This window comes from Pieris napi, chromosome 13 (assembly GCF_905475465.1).
Source record: "Pieris napi chromosome 13, ilPieNapi1.2, whole genome shotgun sequence".
NCBI lineage: Eukaryota > Metazoa > Arthropoda > Insecta > Lepidoptera > Pieridae > Pieris > Pieris napi.
The window spans coordinates 211,994-230,479 of record NC_062246.1 but is presented as its reverse complement, the minus strand read 5'-3'; the positions used below and the strand labels follow the sequence as shown (position 1 = coordinate 230,479).

The following is an 18,486-nucleotide window of genomic DNA, read 5'->3' as shown; positions in this document are numbered from 1 at the left end:
CACTCGACGCAACAAACTGACTCTTAATAAACATTGTGATCGACGGGTCCGGTCTCTCGTCCGCATCCTATTGGAACATTTGTGCTTTACAAACAGTAGTATTAAATCAATTTGAATAATTTTTAAGTTAACTGCTATCACTTATGATGCAGGGGATGCGTTAGGCGTCTGTTACACGTAAAGTATTTACTGTGATTCGTCATATCAGTATTTGAGACACATGCTCAATATTTATTACGTCAGTATATAGTCACAGAAAAAAATTAAAGCTTGAGTGGCTATTATTTAAGCAATTGGTTTAAAAAAAAAGTTAAAAGAAGAAGATGGTCAAAAAACTGGTACCTACAAAGAGTAACCCATTTAAATGTAATGACCGAAATTAAACTACATGGCCAAAATGATTACAAAAATTATTTTCGAATGCCCGATATCTGCTTAGAAGAACTTATTGCTATCTCTTACTAACTTCTACTTAAAAACATATTGTGTTAGCTATTCAAGTAGATCTAAAAGACTTGAAAAGTGAACCTATTAAACGTTCAATATGTATCACATTCTGAAGAATCGTCAATACGGAATCAAGAAATCTAGAAATCCATTATTAAATAATGACATTCATCAGTACGCCAGTTAGACGTTTAATAAATACCATGATACATAAGTATTTATTGGCGAAACACAGTAAATACTTTACGTGTATCAGGCGCCTAAAGGCAATAGCTACCAGGAATAGGAAAGAGTTAATTACATTTAAATCAACAGCGTGAAAGGTTTTTGGCAGCTCCAAGCAGAGCAATACTGTCAAACGAAATGTATTAATTAGATCAAATTCAATCAACTATTGTCCTCGTAATTACACGCTGAGTTGAGCAGCACGAGCGGAAAGGTTACACATATGCGCCATTAGAGAGACTTTCAATTTAGGAAATATATTTACGAAACGACCATATTTTATACTTTGTTGGATAACTCTATGTTTACAGAGCGCTTCAATTAACATTCAGTAACCTGTGATTTGTCTTTGACAATAGGAGCAGTGTCGGCTGAGTGACTTTAGCGTGCGACTCTCATCCCTCATGGAACCCCGGCTCTGCACAAATGGACTTTCTTTCTAAGTGCGCATTTCGCTCGATCGGTGAAGGAAAACATCGTGGGGAAACCGTTCCGCCTTAGGCCCAAAAAGTGTGTACATATAACACAAATGAATGGGACGGTGCTGAATTGAGGAAATTACGTCCAACCGACTGTGTATATGTGTAGCACCCCAGCGGAATCGAAGCGGAACAAACACTATATTATGCATATAGATCAGGGATCAATTTGGTCACGCCTATCTTCAAACATGAACAATGATGAAAACATTAAAGCTAATTTAAGATCTCTCTATGGCGCTGCAGCACAATCTTTTACGCGTTTTACAGCCGCTAGAAGATTAATTAATAAAATACCTATTGTATTTTAATTATTATGATTACTTTAAAGGACCTTAACATCACTATGATAAATCATCATGCTTTCTTCACGCAATAATTAACCGAGCAATGATTAATTTTGTTTAGGTTGGTTTTAAGGTTTCAAACCTTACAAAGTAAATTTCGCTAATTCACAAATGATTAAATATATAACATACTGCCCTCTATGATATACGGTTAGGTGTTCACATCAAATGTTAACCTAAAGATTAGATCAAGACAAAGAGATATGGAGAGAAGTGAAGAGAGAAGATACACAGTCATTAGACAAAATCTGAAGCAACCGATTACATGCTTTGAAATTAAAATAGCAATGGGCTGGATGGACATTAAAGACAAAATGAAGGGGAGCACCCGGGAAAAGAAGGTGGGCTGATGTCTTTATAGAAATAGCAGAAAAAAAGGAAACCGGCAGACTATTGGCAAAGTTAGAGACATCTGAAAAGGGTTGGCGGAGGCCTTCAAGAATGGGCCGAAGAATGGACCCTCCACATCGACAGGCGACTAATATATTACTACTAACATTTAGCTATAAGTAAATGCTAACAACATTTAAAATGGAACTTATAAATATGGAAATAACACAAGGCTTTATTATTATTAAATTATAGTGATGAAAAGATTTTTGAAACCTTTGCTACAAAACGAACATAACTAATGTACACAAGAAAACGCGCGTCCGGCCGAGGCTCGAGCCCACAAAAGCGTCAATTAACCCTTTCACGCATAACCCGGAGTTGGGGCAGTTCAAATGTCTCCAGTCACTTAGGCTGAACACAATGCCTCTCGGAGCCCAGCAGTCACATTGTTATTACAGTCCAGAGGCTATTGTTATTGAAGTCATACGAAAATCGGCTTTATTGTAACTGTGCAAGGTGAACGTTTCTGTGTTGAAGGTTTCTAAAGGAATTGATGGGTTTTTGTATGCATGTGCATATGTATTGACTGCTTTAACAAGTAGGCTTCCTAAGCTCAATCAATAATTTCATATTCACAAGTATAATGATTTAATATTAATGCTACTTTAATTAACTTAAAGTGTATTATTTTACTTTGTTGACTACTGATAGGAAAGAGACCAATTCTTTTAAGTCCGGCAATACACTTTCGAGCCCTCAGGCATTGAGAGTGTCCATGGGCGGAAGTATCACTCCTGCCCGATTGTTTCCTCATATATAAAAAGTAAAAAAAGCGAGAGCTACCATATAGAGAGAGCAATAGTGGTAAGTTTACTAGAATAGAACATACGCACAATGTTATTAACATTGTGCGTATGTTCTCAACAAAGCAGACTGCAATTTCCCCGTACTAGACTATCTAAAGTTAGTAATTCTTTTTTGGGAAAAGGGATACTTTTCTTTAATAAAATCCCAGAGGCTCTTTTATCTCTGCCTTTTAATAAATCAAATAAATGTATTAAAGAAAAGCTGTATAAAAAGGCTTACTATAAAGTTAACGATTATTTAGTTGACAAAAGGGCCTGGGACTAGCGCTAGACAGGCTACTTCTAATTAATTTTCGATATTTGTTATAAAATAAGTATTGTTTGACATAGTCATTTTGTATGATGAGAGTCTTTTGCGCCGGCTTTTTCTCTCGGCCTACACCCTCTGTCTTCTTTGCCGATAAGTAGGGATGTGTACCGATTCAAATTTAATGACGTGGAATAAGTGATACCTGTATCTTATATTCCATAATAAACATATTTTATTTATTTTTGTTTTATTTTACCCGGAAACATCAATGATATTCGCACAGGCTTACCCAAGACGGATAAACGAACACTTCCCAGCGAAGCTGCTTCTAAACATAGGATTAATAATTAATTTACAAGCAGGCAAATGAAAGCCTAACGTTAAGAACGATAACCATTTTTTTGCTAAGGCTTTTCTGACATAATATGTAGTACAATACTCGTAGAAGGTATCCTTATTTCACTTAAATCTGCTAATAAGTTAGAAACCAAATCCTCTTCATAGGGTTGCCACTTCTTCGACATATTGGCGATGGCGTTGTCTCACTACTACTACTACTACTACTGAACGGGTGCTACTTGTGGTGACTAGTCGAACTTGAATTCTTGTATGCAGTTATGTTAGTTATTTCGAATATGTATTTGCGTATTGTTCCCACGAGAATGTAAGTGCGTGCTCCTTTTTCACCATGCCTATTGCGGATAGAGGACAAATCATTGTTTTTATTATTATTAATTACTTAAGATGTAATGTGGAACATGGTGTAACGGTTGCAGCTCCTTACATACATTGTGTAAAACAAAAGCTTGGCGATTAAAGAGTGGCGGAGTGTTTAGTGCCTGTTCTTCTCGTCCGTTCTATGCCCTTGATTTGAAAACTGGTAGTAAATGTAAAATTAGAAGCATTTAGCATTTAATATGTTTTGTTATTGACGTTCATAAGTGTACCACAATACCTAAATAAATATTACAATATATAAGTTACGTTTACGTTAAGTTTTTCAAATGTGTGATGTCCGACGCGTATTAGGTTCGATAAAAATTAAAGCGATCTGGTAATAAATATCTTCTCCGTTGAGTGGGCAGTGTCAGCCCTTTCCCAGCCTTAATTAGATTAGATCTGCTTCAAGTGAGATATTCAAGAACTTAATAGCCCCGGAATTCAATACGGGCCTTTTGTTCTGCGAAAACGATAAAGAATAAACCCTTCATATTTCACGTTATGTTCTAAGACGATATTGAGCTTGCTTATTCAAGGATTTTATTGTCGGGGTCATTCATTATTTTATGTATTTATTTACGTTTTACACTATTTTTAAATCTAAACTATTTTGTAAAATTATTTTTTTGAGGGTTTTGATAAATTTTTAGTATTTTTTTATTGACAATGGGTCGTCTCATGATTCAGGCGGAGAGAAAGAGGAAGCGGTAGTGCGTCTGACAGCGGAGCCGGCCGATTGCGTCGTGGCGGCGGGCGAACGCGCCGTGCTCAGCTGCGCCGCTGCCTCGCCCGCCCGCGTATCCTGGCGGTACAGCGTACAGCACGCGCCCACGCGCGACCACACACTGCCCCACACCGACACATATAGGTAATGGACATTTCGAATTATAGAAGATAGTGGGCCGACAGGCCACGCGTTTTCATCTCGAAACGTGATGCCTGTAATATGCAAACAATTGACGTGCATTCCAGAAAACAGGCTGCGAACGGATCTCTGGTGCTGGAGAGCATGTCGGCGGCACTAGCGGGACAGTACCAGTGCGTGGCCACCCTCGAAGGAGTCGGCGTCGTCGTGTCCCGGGTCGCCACGGTGCACCTCGCCGGTGAGTCCCCATCGGCGCTTAATCGGCCGCCGAATATTGTCGAGCGGTCGACTGACGCTCGGGTATCGTGTTGCAGAAGTGCCGGAGCTGGCGGAGGTGGGAGGCGTGGTGGCCACGGTGGAGGGCGGCGTGGCGTTGCTGTCGTGCGGGCTGCGGCCGCCTCCTCGTCTAGCGCTGCGCGTGCTGCCGCCGCCCGGAGTGCCCGCAGCCGCCGACCGTCGAGTCTACGGAGCCGCCCGTCTGCACGCGCACCCGCCGCTGCTCAGGCTCAACGTGAGTACCTACTGAAATACTGAAATATGAATAAATAAACGATTCGACAATATACCTACTTCTGGGCTTTGCAGGTGACGTGGTTGAAGAACGGCGTGCCGGTACGCATGGAGGCGGCGCGGGTGTCTCTGACGCCGAGCGGAGCGCTCGAGATCGACCCTGTGAAGCCGCACGACGCCGCGCGGTATCGATGTCGCGTCTCGTTGCAGTCGCCGCGTGACGCCGCCGCTCGGTAAGACTTACGCCGCGACGCATTACCACATGCCTTTGTCGGAGTATAGCATTTGTGTGTTCCGCTTACAGCACGGGCAGCGAGATCGAGCTGCGGGTGAACACGGAAATCGCTAATCTGGAGGCGGCGCCGCGCTTCATCGCCACGCCGCAACCCGTCACAGTGATGGAAGGTCGGTTATGGTCGTTCGTGTTTGTCGTCTCGTGCCACGAATGAAGTGAAAATGTTAACCTCAACCTGTCCTTCAGGTGCGTCGGTGACGTTGGAGTGTGCGGCGGTGGGCAACCCCAAGCCCCAAGTGACGTGGCTCAGTAACGGCGTCGCCATAGACCTCAAGTTAGCTCTCGTTCGATGACTTACTTTAAAATGTATAGTTAGTTAATGGTTTTAATACAAAAATATGTCTTCACCTCGCGTGTAGCGACCTGGATTCGCGACTGTACTTGGTGGGGGCCGGATCTCTGCGGGTTCAGTCGGCGAGGGTGCCGGACGCCGGCGTTTACACCTGCCGAGCCACCAACCGCCTGGACTCCGCCGACCACTCCACCCATCTATACGTTTTGGTAGCTATTGTCCATTATTCCACTCTCAAAGTTTTTTTCACTCCACTGTAACTGCGCCGCCATTGTTTTCTGTACGCTTTTGAGAAACAAAGGTGATCGTTTCGCAGAGCATGCCACGCGTTATGCTGTCCGAAGGCGGCGTGGTGCGCGCGCGACGGCGAGGCGACTCCCGCCTGGGTTGCGAGGTCAAAGGCCGGCCTCCGCCCCGCGTCACCTGGCTCAAGGACGGGGAGCCCCTCTCGCCGCACAACCACGACATCGCCCTCGTCGACGGGTGAGGCGGGCGTTCGCCAGATTCTCCGCTTCCTTACCCTCGACCGATTATTTACCGACGCCGACGTTCTCGCAGGTCGTCGCTGCGCATCCAGGGCGTGTTGCCGGTGGACGCGGGCATGTTCCAGTGCTTCGCGACTTCGTCCGCCGGATCCGCCACCGCCGCCCTGCGCCTCGTCGTGCTGCCGCCCCATCACGGTAACGCCGCCTCGCCCTATCCGCTTTCGCTCCACGTTCCTTTGTTTTTATTTTTGTTGGCCCCGTTTCCCTGTTTTTTTTTAAGTTTTTTTTTCTTTTGTCGAATCGTTTCCAGTCCCCGATCCCCCGACCGGCCTCGAGGACCTCCAGAGCGTGGAGGAGGACCCGGAGACGGAGCTGGGAGAGACTTCGTCCGCGTACACTCCGCGCCCCTCCGACTACGACGACTCTAATGCTATAAACGATATTTCATTTCACGCCGACGAAGGATCGGACAGCGACGTCGAGGGAAACGCGACCGCGGTCTCGGCGCCTCACAACTTGAGGCCGGTCATCGTGAAGCACAGGTTCGTCACGCTCAGCTGGGAGGAGCCCGAGCACAAGTCGGAGGACATCACCGGCTACGCCGTCTTCTACAAAGTCAAGGGCAGCGAGCGGTACGTGTGCGTCGCGTCACGGTCTCGCAAGATGTCGACGTATAGTCCTCTATTAACGATTCGACCGTCCGCAGCGAGCGCGTGTCCCGCGGCGGAGCGTCCCGGCACGAGGCCAACGTCGGGTCGCTGCAGCCGAACACCACGTACGTCATCACGGCGCGCGCCTACACGTCCAGCGCCGCCTCGCCACTCACGCCCGTCGGTACCCTTCCGTAGACCGGCGCGTCCGCAGTCTCGATTAGTGCGGTCGATTATTGATCGGACGATTCGTTCGCAGGCCGTGGAGGTGACGACCCCGGCGGAAGAGGTGTCGTTCGGGCCGCCCGAGGACGTGCGAGCGGAGGCGACGGGGCCTCATTCGGCCCGCGTCTCCTGGTCGCCGCCGCCCGCGCCCACGCGGCCCGCCAAGTACGCCGTCTACTTCACCGAGGTGGAGAGCGGGCGCGAGCAGAGCGTGTGGTGCGCCGCGTCGCCGTGCCCGCTGGAGGGCCTGCGAGCGGCGAGCCAGTACCGCGTGCGCGTGAGCGCGGCCGGAGGCGCCGCTTCGTCCGAGCGCCCGCTACGGACGTGGGCGGCTCCGCCCGCAGCCCCTCCCGTCAACGTCACCGCCCTGCCCGCCACTCACACGGTCTCTTCTCGTCTACTTCATTTTATTTAACTTTTTTTTTTTAATTAGGACAAACACATGATATACATTGACATACATACAAAAATATCAAAAGCGGTGCCGTCCCTATAACATGTGGAAAATGTGTGGACCAGCGAAATCAAGTAGATACAAAAAACAGTGTTAAATACAAACAAGTAATAAAAGAATTAAACTATTTGAACCAAGAAATGGTTATTCTACTTAGGGAATAATCTAATACAATTTCAGAAACTTTGCAGAGAGTAATGAATGCGTTTCGCAGATTACACGACTCTACAAAAAAATTCGTTCTTTGTCCTAAAGTTATTAGCTATTATTTTCCAGTTAGTTATGCACAAAAACGAAAAGAAAATACCTTTTTTCGGTATAAGGTTTGCTTTTGTGATAGTTAGAATAATAATACTCATTTTTAAAAAATTTTATAAATTCTAATTGATTTTAATATTTTTAAAAAGACCGCGCGGTGAGAGTGGGGTATTAACGTTTACACTGAGCCGCTAGATGGCACCCGAGTGATAAACAACCATCAGGTGTTATTTACAAGCCCAGAATAACTTAAAATGTCGTCACGAAAGTGCAAATACGATGCTGATGCATTTTGTTTTATATGTGGTCAATTTATTAAAGTAAGGCCAAATTTTAAGGCCATGGGCCGCAGGATGTCATTAAAAGTACATATGCTGCATGCTCATTTGGATAAATTTAAAAACAATATGGGAGCCTATTCCGAAGAGCAAGGAGAACGTTTCCATCAGGACATCATGAATTTTGAACAACGCTATCAAGGCCAATACAATGAAAACATGATGGGCGACTATATTTGGGGTTTATTGAGAGAAAGTAGCTATGAACATAAAAGATAAAGTAAAAGTGTGCACTTTTAAGTTATTTTCCACTTTTCTGTAAGCTAATTTGATAGTAAAACTTAATAAAAATAATAAACATTTTTATTTCAATAGTTTTATTTTCAATCAAAAATTAAAATCCGAGATTTTTAAAAATTTCGTTCAATCAGTCTTCTAAGCACAAAAGCAAAGTTTTTCATGCCATATATTTTTTTTTCGTCTTATTACGACCTAAACTACCGAAATTTAATGCTTTGCAATCAAAGTCAAATTTCATGTTTATAGTTGTTATTCGTGATTTGATTCACTTTTTCAGTGTAGAAATCGAATGAATGTTACATAAAACTTTTCTCCCGCGTCTGCGCAGTCGATCCAAGTGAGGTGGGAGGCTCCGCCCGCGCGCACGCACGGCGGTCCCCTCACCGGCTACAAGATCCGCTTCCGCCCGGCCGGGGGCGGAGGGACGGCGGGCGGCGGCGCCGCGGGGGGCAGGCGCCGAGCCGATTCGCTCACGACGCCGGCCGACGCCCGTCGAGCGGACCTCGCCGACCTGGAACCCGGCGCCACTTATCAGGTCGGCGGACGTCGATATTTCGCTAGATCCCGGAGATCGCTTCTCGCCTCCGGTGGTCGAACTCACCGACCGACCGTTCTTTTCACAGATTCGAATATGCGCAATAAACGCGAACGGGTCCGGCCCCTTCGGCGACTGGGTGTCGGCGACGACGGCCGGCGCCGAGCGGGCCGACACGGCGGTGCCCGACTTGCCGCCTTCGCTGACCGGTGAGTGTCCTTCGATTCGATCGACGATGAGTTGCCGGCGTCACTGACCGCGACTTTCGCAGCGCGCGCGGGCCGAGATTGGATCTCGGTGTGGTGGGGCGGCGCCGGGGGAGGCGGAGCGAGGGGCTGGTGGCTGGGCTGGGGGTTGGGCGTGCCGGACGAGCGCTCGCGGGAACTGCCCGTTCACCGCACGTCGTACGTCATACGCGGACTCGGTGAGTCTTCCGTCTGAACCTTCTCGTCGGTCTCTCGATGTCGAATTTCACGAAGATCTTTTCAGAGCCGAATTCCGAATACGTGATATCGTTGCGAGCGAGCAACGCGCTGGGCCTCGGACCGGCCGTCTACGCCACCGTGCGGACGCGGAGCGCTCGACCCGACGACGACTCGGCCGACCCGGACGAACCGGACGAGCCGGAAGACCCGGACGATCCCGACGACCCGGACGAGGCCGACGACACCCCGCCGCTCATTCCGCCCGTCGGACTCAAGGTCAGGAGACTCGCGAGAGGCTCTCGAGACGAACGAAGCTTTTACAAATTATTGCGTAGGAACTATTATCAAAAGGAAGGCATCGAAGTGAGGTGTGACTCGTTTCAGGTGATCATGCTGAGCGGGACCACGGCCGTGGTGTACTGGACGGACCCGACGCTGCCCAAAGGACAGGTGAGTCGGAGCCGAGGCGATTATCGACAATAATTAATGAAATATAATAACGATCGGAAATATTCAGCCGGCGACGGACGGCCGGCGCTACGTGGTGCGCTGGGCCAGCGCGGGCGGAGGCCGGCCCCGGACCTACAACGTCACCGACCTCAACTGCATGCTGGACGACTTGCGGCCCTTCACCACCTACGAGTTCGCCGTCAAGCTCATTAAGGGTACGCCGATGACCTCTGCTCTACTCGTCACGCTACCGAGAGAAAATACAAACGACGTACCTCTTACGAAAATCTAAATAATAATAATAATAAAATCAATCAATGAGCTCGTTTTAAATAAGTTACGTTAACCTATCGCGTAATTTTCTTTTTCATAAGTCATAAGTGTACATTGTGTTACCTTTATGAATAAATGATTTTGACTTTTTGACTAATCTAGACTTTGTAGAGAATAATGAATACGTTTCGCAGATAATTTGTCGGTAGGCGTGAGACGTAATGCTTTACAAACTCGACAGATACAACCGCCCATCGTTTCGCAATACTGAACTAACTTAGATGTTGGTGAGGTAGTTTATTACGGAGTTCGGAAAAGGAAAAAAATATAAGGGAGTTAAACTCTAATGTGTTGCAAAAATATTTATTTTAAGAAACAACATTTAGAGTTTGCTATTTCAGTTGTAATTTTACCCTATTTCTTTTATAATAAATTATTAAAAATGTACTCATAACGAACACTTCATATTCAAATTAAAACTGACACATAAATAGACAACCAAACTAGTGTCTTTTTCACAGACTAACAAACAAAACTAAATGATCACTTATAAACCAAAATAGATCATGAATAATCTAATTTAAGAAATATAATTGTTTCTTTACATATTATATAGTATTTATTTATAAATTGTACTACGTATTTACAACCGTACAGGTATCTGCAATGTAAATGACACCATGCAATATGATTTGCTTGTGTGTTCATTTCACTAGTTTAGTCCATTGCTCATTAAATAAATAATTATCCCTTATTATATTAAAGTTTTATCATTTTTATCTTAAATGAAATTTCTCTTAATAAAAAAAACTTGTAGGAGGGCGGGAGTCGGCGTGGTCCATGCTGGCGAGCAACACGACGCTGGAGGCGGCGCCGGGAGGGGCCCCGCGGGACCTGCGAGTGGCACCCGCCGCGCCCGCCTCCCGCGCGGCCGACCTGGTCTGGACTTCACCCGCCCGCCCCAACGGCCGAATCACCGGTGAGTCGGGTCCCTCCGAGGCTGCGACCTCTCCTCCGCCTACGCTACGCTAAGCTAACCGAGACGACGTCCGCAGGCTACGTCATCATGTACGCGCCGCAGCGGGGCCCGGAGAGCGGCGCCGCCGAGGAGTGGACGGCGGTGGCGGCGGCCGGCGAGCGCGCCAGGGCCCGCGTCGATCGTCTGCGCCCGCGCACCACTTACGCCTTCAAGATTCAGGCGCGCAACGGCAAGGGGCTCGGCCCCTTCAGCCCCGTCGTCGTCTACACGACCGGCCCGGGTACGGTCCGGCTCGGCGCCGGAGATGGCTCTCGACCGGCTCGATCGAGCGTCGAGGACTACAACTCGTGTCGTGATTCCAGAGACGGGCGAGGGAGCCGGCCTGGCTTCGGCGACGTCGGCCTGGCTCTGGGCGAGCGCCGGGGGCGCTTGCGCCGTGCTGGCGCTGGCCGCCGCCCTGGCGCTGTCGCTGTGCTGCCGCCGACCGCACCCGCCGCTGTCTCCCGACACCAGGTGGGCCGCTCTCGCCGAGTAGGACGGGCTCGTTCGTTCCGTGCCGATAATCGCGACGTACGTCTTTTCCGACAGCACCTACCAGAAGGCGTCGGCGTCCGCGGGCATCAAGCCGCCCGACCTGTGGATCCACCACGACCAGATGGAGCTGAAGCACATCGACAAGAGCCTCCACAGCTCCGCCAGTAAGAGTACGCCGACTTTTCGTTTATCTTCCGTTCCGACCTGATCTCGATCCGAACGCCGGCTAAACGTTGCGTTTCGGCCTACAGTCTCGGCGGGCAGCGTGGACGGCGGCGTCGGCACGCTGGGCCGCGCTCCTCCCGTCGAGTACGAGCCCGCTCGACACGCTCCCGCGCCCGCTTCGCTGGACCGCCGCTACGTGCCCACCTACGTCGGTGAGTCTTTTCGGTTCCCCCTCCCGGACGATCGATCGGCGTCCTCGCCGCCCGGACGCGGCTCGGAGGGTCCGGCGTGCTCTGACGCGCGTGTTGTGTGTTGGGTAGAGTCGTCGTCGTCGTGCGCGGGCAGCGCCGACACGTGTCCGCTGGCGTCGAGCTCGCCGTGCGCGCGCTGCGACCTCCCCCTCCCGGACTATTCGCCACACACCTATTTAGGTCTATTTTCTTTTTCGTTCCCTCGTTTCACCTACAAAGTCTGCTTCCACGTAGAGTAGAATGGCCGATCGCCCGACTCGCTCGCGCCGCCGACCTCGTCTTCGCAGCTTTAATAAATAGAAGTAGACGCTCATTGCCGCGTCTTTTCTGATCTGCTAGAAAATATTCCTCTATACTATATGTGTATAATCGGATTTTCGCCTGATCTGGTACCCAAATCTAGTAGTACTGCTTAGCGGATGGTTTGACAACATTTATTTACAATATTATTTTTTATGTAAAACACGTCTTCCCATTCAAGATATTGTCAATAAAATGAAATTGATAACACAAATGTCTATTTACTATAAAAGGGCTACAGCCGTTTAAGCATAATTAGTAGAAGAAGAAGACGAGGTCGACGGCTCGAACTGAGTTTTGGCGCCTAAGAAAGAAGTCCTCCGCATGCCTCACGCCAAGAGCGGCGAATCACGTCGTACAAACGGTCCGCATGCTTCGCCTCTTTCGCAACTAAAACCGCTTTTAACCTCCCCCGAGTCTTAATTTTGTACTTTCGGACGAGGACTTTGTATTTGAATCGATTTTATCGCTTATTTTAGTTTAACCCCTTTACGATTAACTAACACGTATGTCGAATCCTACCTTGCGCATGTCCATGACGCATTCCACCCGGCTCCGGATAATCGTAACGTTGTATGACGACAGCCATGACCGGCGTCGGCGTCGGCGTGGGCGTGGGCTGCAGCTCCACCTGCGAGCGCCGGAGACACGTCCCCGATCAGGTATGTCGCGCCTCCGCAGGTTTGAAGTGACTCGCTGTCAATCGGCCGATAATCTCGCGACCGTAATGTCTCGCGTGTTGCAGAGTACGCCGCTGCTGGCGGGAGTTGCCCCGCTGGGTTCCACGCAGTCTTCTCTGGGCTCGCTGCACGCCCACGCCGTCCCGCCCTGTACGTATGCATCAGAGTGTTTTTCAAATTTCAGAGATGTGTAAAGATCGGAGAGGAACGAGGCTCGGATCGTCGCGGAGTTCTAACGCCGAGGCCGGGGGTTATAGAGTAATATGTTATTGAGAACGAATAATGCGAGGGACGTATGTCAGGATCATCGTAGCCCGGGCGTACACAATGAAATATATTCGACGCACGCTTCAGGTGCGTCGAGCGGCTGCCCGCTGGGCGCGGCCGGAGGCGGAGACGTGTACGCGAGCGCGATGACAGCGCGCGAGAGAGGACACTACGTCGCCTACGAGCCGCTCGGCCAGTACACGCAGTGAGTGTCTCGCGACCGTAGCGCTCTTCGGGACCTCGTCGAACGTCCGAATACTGACCGGTCCGCCGTTCGCAGCCGAGATTCGTCGAGCGGCGAGGCGGCGCCGGGCGGGGCGACGTCGTGCGCCGGGTCGCTGCGACGCGGAGGCTGCGGGGGGCCGCTGCACAGTTTCACACTTCCCGACAACGCCTCCGACCGCTCCACGCCCTCGCACTCCAAGGGTGAGGTCTCGCTCGCGGGACCGTTCGTCCTCCTCCGAACGCCGTCGTGATCGCGACTTCTCTTTGCAGCGGGCAGCGTGAGGGAGACGTCGCCGTACAAGAAGAGCGCGAGTTCATCGCCGGGTCGGGGCGGGGTCGGCGTCGAGCTGGAGGGCCTGACGTCGTCGCGCTCCACGGAGCGGCTCCACCGGGACATGCAGAACCTCGAGGGCCTCATGAAGGACCTCTCGGCCATCACGCAGCAGCAGTTCCATTGCTAACGGCCCTCGAACGACCGTCTGTATCATACGAGTTGTATAATATTGTGGACATTGTTTCGTCATTCGTCGGCTCAATTCTGTCAACCGAAGTGGAGCTCGACGAGGACAGTGAAACGCACGGACCCACTTGTATATATATTTTGTACTTAAACACCGTCGGGATATTCGTCTGTGAGTCTGAGCGCTGGAACACGGCCGGCTCACTTCTTTATTATGAATTTTTGTAAATATTGCCTGTTTAATATTTTTCTATTATAGAAAAACATTTGTATTATACACATTCGGCATTTCGCGTATATTTGTCTATTTTGGATTTACGCCATCGTGCCATACCTATCGACGGCCGAATCGGACTCGAGCGCGTCACCGGCCCGGCCCGACTTTGAAGACTCGTGCGTCGCTTTAATTAGGAATTTGACGCAAACTCGGACCGATTCGGTTGTCGTGAAGCTTCGGCCGTTCAAAGTCTGAACATCGCACAAAGCGCCGAGTTTGGCGACCGAAATGCGCGTTAAATTCGGAATACGTCGGCTTATTGTTTATTCTTCCGATTCGTCAGCCATTATCTTTATAGTCATAATTTATAATTAAGTGCAAACATTATTGCGTGTACATATTTTTTTGATAATTCGACTTTACAAAATATGGTCTCATTTTACTTTAAATAATCGTACTTAGACTGAATTTTGAAACGGTTTTTAAAGATAGATTAAGTTTTATTTAAATGGATTGTATTATTTATTACAACGAAATTTTAAATTTATAACGAAAAAGCGAGAAACGTTTACTTTAGACTGATATTTTTTACAATTATGTTTCGCGCTCCGCAGCTACGTTGACGACCGACTTTTTAGAAAAGGAGTAGTAATCTGAATGAAATCACTTGAAATGAAACGTTTTACGGCTGCGGGACGCGTTCTGTTCCCACCAACACGAGACTGCTTCTCGACTGTTTTTTTCAAATAAGTTGGAACATCCTATAGATCTTTAATAAACTTATTTATTCATGAAAGCTTTTTTTATTCCTCTGGGATTTGCCTCCTATGATTCTTGAAAGTTTATTCAGGAAGTGAACTTATTTATTTACGTAACATAAAGTTAAGACATACTTGACGATAACAAAAATTATGCAAATTATTGACATATCTATTAAAAAAACAGCTCATCCACAATCTACCTGTGGTACTAGTATTTTTATTTTAAAATATTTTATGTCTGTCGTGGTATGAATTAAGATTTTTTAAATGTTTCTCATGTACCTACTGCTAATATGTATATAATAACTAATAGAAACAAGATTTTTGTACTCGATTCGGTTAAAAATAGAAGGGTTTCTTACATTGATATACAAAAAACCCAAGATGCACACTCAACGTCAAAAAAACGTCCTCAAAAAATGAGCGCAACATTCTAAATTGTGCGCTCATTTCAAATAGTCTCGCGTCTACAAGTGGAGTCGATGTTATTTATTTGTGTTTTTTTTTATAAATAAATTTATGTACTCTTGAACTTTTTTGTGTGTAGTTTTTGACAAATATATTTACGCTATATAAAGTGTAGGTCAGGAGGTAGCCAATTTAATTTTTTTTTTAATTTAAAGAAAAAACTTTTTAACCGGATTAAAGTTATGTATTATTATAAATTTACAACTATTTAACATCCAACACCTTTTGTCTTTAGTCACCGTGACCACTCACGCTGTAAAGCACCCGAAACATCGGATAAATTTAAAATTATGTTAAATAGTTGTAAATAAAAAAGTCATGTTCGACTCCACTCAATACCTTGTCCTACCGACCACGGTCGGTCGTAAAATTTTATTGCTTTAAGTACGTATACACTGCGTTGTAATAACAACTTTAAGCAATTCGCGTAAGGTTGATTTTGCAATAATATATGCTTGTAACATATACTGTTATGGACAGAAATAGTGTTTCGGGACACTTTCGAGCGTTACTTTTATATGAGACTGTGCATCTTGGGTTTTTTGTATATCAATGGTTTCTTATTTCAATCAGATTAGTATTTCAATAACATCCTTATGAATGCAAATAAACGTGAGCGTCAGAATGGCCGGTAACTAATCGTGTAGAAGGTTAAAATGTCGTTTAAAAATTACTTCCCAATTGCTTCTATTTAATTCCTACTACAAGACAATTGCTTCCTTAGTATCTTGGGAGAACCACAACAATTTTAGTGACCGTCCATTCTGACGTCAGAATGGCTGGTCACCTATCCTATTGTGAATGAATTATCGATTATTTCGTAGTTCATATTTTGCTTCCTATTTTCTTCTTCCTATGTTTTCCATCCTCGATGGCCCATTGTACCAATAGCAGGCGGAACAAATTCAATTATTGAAATCAATTCATATTCGTTACCCTGTAAAAATAGGTTTGTTGGTGCTTCATAAACAGAAACAGTTTCATCCGATATTTCAAAACTTAAAATGTTGCGTAAGATCAGTTCAAATGATTTGATACCATCGCAAGTTGCTTGACGGCAGGGTATAATGGTGGGTGTATCGAGCATTTGTCTATTCGCTGCTTCTTCAATATCGTTTACATGTGTATCATGTAAACGTAAAACATACACTTTTCTGACTACTTCATTTATAGGGCAGGTTGAATTAGTGCACGACGCTTTTTCATCTGCACAGTAAAGAGAACACTCAAGCAGAATTCCATCAAATATATTTAACACATTACATTCACAATCAACTTCTAGCATATCTCCGTTTTGAACCTTTTTAAAATAAGTTTTGGCAATGGATGATCTGATTTTATAAACCTCTTTATTGTTATTTTCACACATATCGGATGAGCTGGCACATAATGTGATCACTTTCATGTATTTGACTTATACAACTTCCATCGACGTATGCTAAAGCTAATGCTTGGCATACGGAGTCCAGTCCACAAGTGTTTGTTGTAATTACAATTTCATTATCAATAATAAATCTGCCTCCATTCGATAGCAAAAACACTTTTTTTTTTAGTTTCTGCTTTTTATTTTTGGTTTTTACCATACCCAATTTTCTACTAAACTTGGATTATCGGAGAAAACAGAATCATCTCTGAATTGCGGAACAATTTTATATGTTTTTGTTTTCTGTCCGGGCGTTATTGACTTTTTTGATACCTTATATCTTTGAGCTTGTGCTATATTACTATTTACAATATATAACTCACCTGTTAAATATTCTAAATGCTTAATTCATCTATGCGTAGTCTTTGCGACTTAGTGCCGATTTGAAACAATAGCCTTTTCAAATTTTTGAAATAGGATTCTATGTTTGAAGAAGATGGTCTGTCGATATCAGAATTGTAAAGATTTTTCATTACATTAGACCATAAAGGAAATTGGCCCATTAAACGTAGTAAAACATCAATGAATGCCGGAAAGTAGTATAAATTTTCGTGGTGGCTGCAATCATTATCATCACTTAGAGTAGTTATAATTTTTTCAGCGTCTATTTTATTGTAAATCCATTTTGGACATTTTTTTTTGTGTTGTATTTTAGAGCGTCATCAAATATTGAATTTCTTGATTCTTCAATGTCTGCATTTATTTTATCATTTGATCTTGGATTTCGATTTCAGTATCAACAACATGAAATGCACATAATTTTTTGAGATTTCATTTAGAAATTTCACATTTTGTGGCGGTTTTACCGTTGATGATACCATCATGTTGATTAAACATACAGTAATCAAATCTGATATTATGTCTTTTGCTTTGGCATAATCATCGCAGTTTTTTAGCTCGATCAGGCATTTAACGTAAAAAAATTTAACTCTGGTATCAGTATGTTTAAAACATGACAAATTAAAAAATGTGCGTGTACTAGTGTACACACGTTAGAAGTGAAACTTCTTTATGACCTGATTTTTCGAAAAATTATCTATATGCAACTAACTTTACAGAAATTGGTTAAATAAAGTTAAATTAGATAAAGTTTAACAAAAGGCTTTTAATATCACAGACTTGAATACAAATAATACAATTATTTCATTTTACCTTATTACCACTAAGATTATTACAGAATTTCATAAATTGTAATATAATTTTTAGTATCATTGTTATAGTTATTATACATTTTTGTTATTAATAATTAGAATCTCTTCGAATCAACCGTGGTAGGGACGAGAAAAAGACGCGCGTAACGGTCAAATGTGACGCGTAACCGAAACATGTGACGCGTAACCGAAAAATGTTACACTAAATTTTTTTCCAACCCCGATAAAGAAGTTTCACTTCAATAAAATTTTAATAAAATGACTGGTGTCTATTCGTATGTAACATGTATCACTAACTTCTCCGTCCTCCGTCCGAAGATACTACCAGTGGCATCAACACTAAGAACTGTTCTACCTAGTTTTTTAAGATTTTTGCAACAGGCTTCTTGAAGTTTTGTCCAATAAAACACGTAAAAAGGGTACAGCGAAATGTGCTTGATGGCTTCCTTATACGGCGTTACAAGCTTCATCATCCACAAGGAAAGTACTTGATTTGAATCATAATATGAACTTTGCCTTTGTTCATGTTTAATTTGCCTTAAGAAGCCAAGAGTTGGCATATGAGATGGTTCAATGTCACCAGTGTCCATAAGTTCATTGGATATTTTATTGCGATATGCGATCGCAGCTTCATGTTTCAGTT

General features: G+C 45.3%; 1 protein-coding gene across 4 annotated transcripts in view; it reads left to right on the top strand.

The window, feature by feature from the left end:
* LOC125055129 (netrin receptor DCC) overlaps positions 1-14,836 on the top strand; it is a 47,426-nt gene extending 32,590 nt beyond the window's left edge. Inside the window, exons 2-30 of one of the 4 annotated variants that reach the window (XM_047657386.1) lie at positions 4,355-4,535; positions 4,640-4,770; positions 4,847-5,043; positions 5,118-5,275; positions 5,347-5,447; positions 5,524-5,611; positions 5,697-5,838; positions 5,946-6,112; positions 6,188-6,309; positions 6,425-6,746; positions 6,821-6,944; positions 7,024-7,374; positions 8,608-8,814; positions 8,903-9,023; positions 9,086-9,238; positions 9,304-9,515; positions 9,624-9,689; positions 9,757-9,904; positions 10,780-10,941; positions 11,018-11,221; positions 11,304-11,454; positions 11,530-11,639; positions 11,727-11,852; positions 11,961-12,071; positions 12,777-12,853; positions 12,937-13,021; positions 13,226-13,343; positions 13,419-13,564; positions 13,634-14,836. In XM_047657386.1, the coding sequence (XP_047513342.1) occupies positions 4,355-4,535; positions 4,640-4,770; positions 4,847-5,043; positions 5,118-5,275; positions 5,347-5,447; positions 5,524-5,611; positions 5,697-5,838; positions 5,946-6,112; positions 6,188-6,309; positions 6,425-6,746; positions 6,821-6,944; positions 7,024-7,374; positions 8,608-8,814; positions 8,903-9,023; positions 9,086-9,238; positions 9,304-9,515; positions 9,624-9,689; positions 9,757-9,904; positions 10,780-10,941; positions 11,018-11,221; positions 11,304-11,454; positions 11,530-11,639; positions 11,727-11,852; positions 11,961-12,071; positions 12,777-12,853; positions 12,937-13,021; positions 13,226-13,343; positions 13,419-13,564; positions 13,634-13,824 (4,472 nt within the window). In that variant the 3' untranslated portion in view covers positions 13,825-14,836. Of the gene's footprint in view, positions 1-4,354; positions 4,536-4,639; positions 4,771-4,846; positions 5,044-5,117; positions 5,276-5,346; positions 5,448-5,523; positions 5,612-5,696; positions 5,839-5,945; positions 6,113-6,187; positions 6,310-6,424; positions 6,747-6,820; positions 6,945-7,023; positions 7,375-8,607; positions 8,815-8,902; positions 9,024-9,085; positions 9,239-9,303; positions 9,516-9,623; positions 9,690-9,756; positions 9,905-10,779; positions 10,942-11,017; positions 11,222-11,303; positions 11,455-11,529; positions 11,646-11,726; positions 12,072-12,776; positions 12,854-12,936; positions 13,022-13,225; positions 13,344-13,418; positions 13,565-13,633 lie in introns of all 4 variants that reach the window. The other 3 variants (XM_047657387.1, XM_047657385.1, XM_047657383.1) reach the window with 3 other exon arrangements.
* Positions 14,837-18,486: the final 3,650 nt, after the last annotated feature.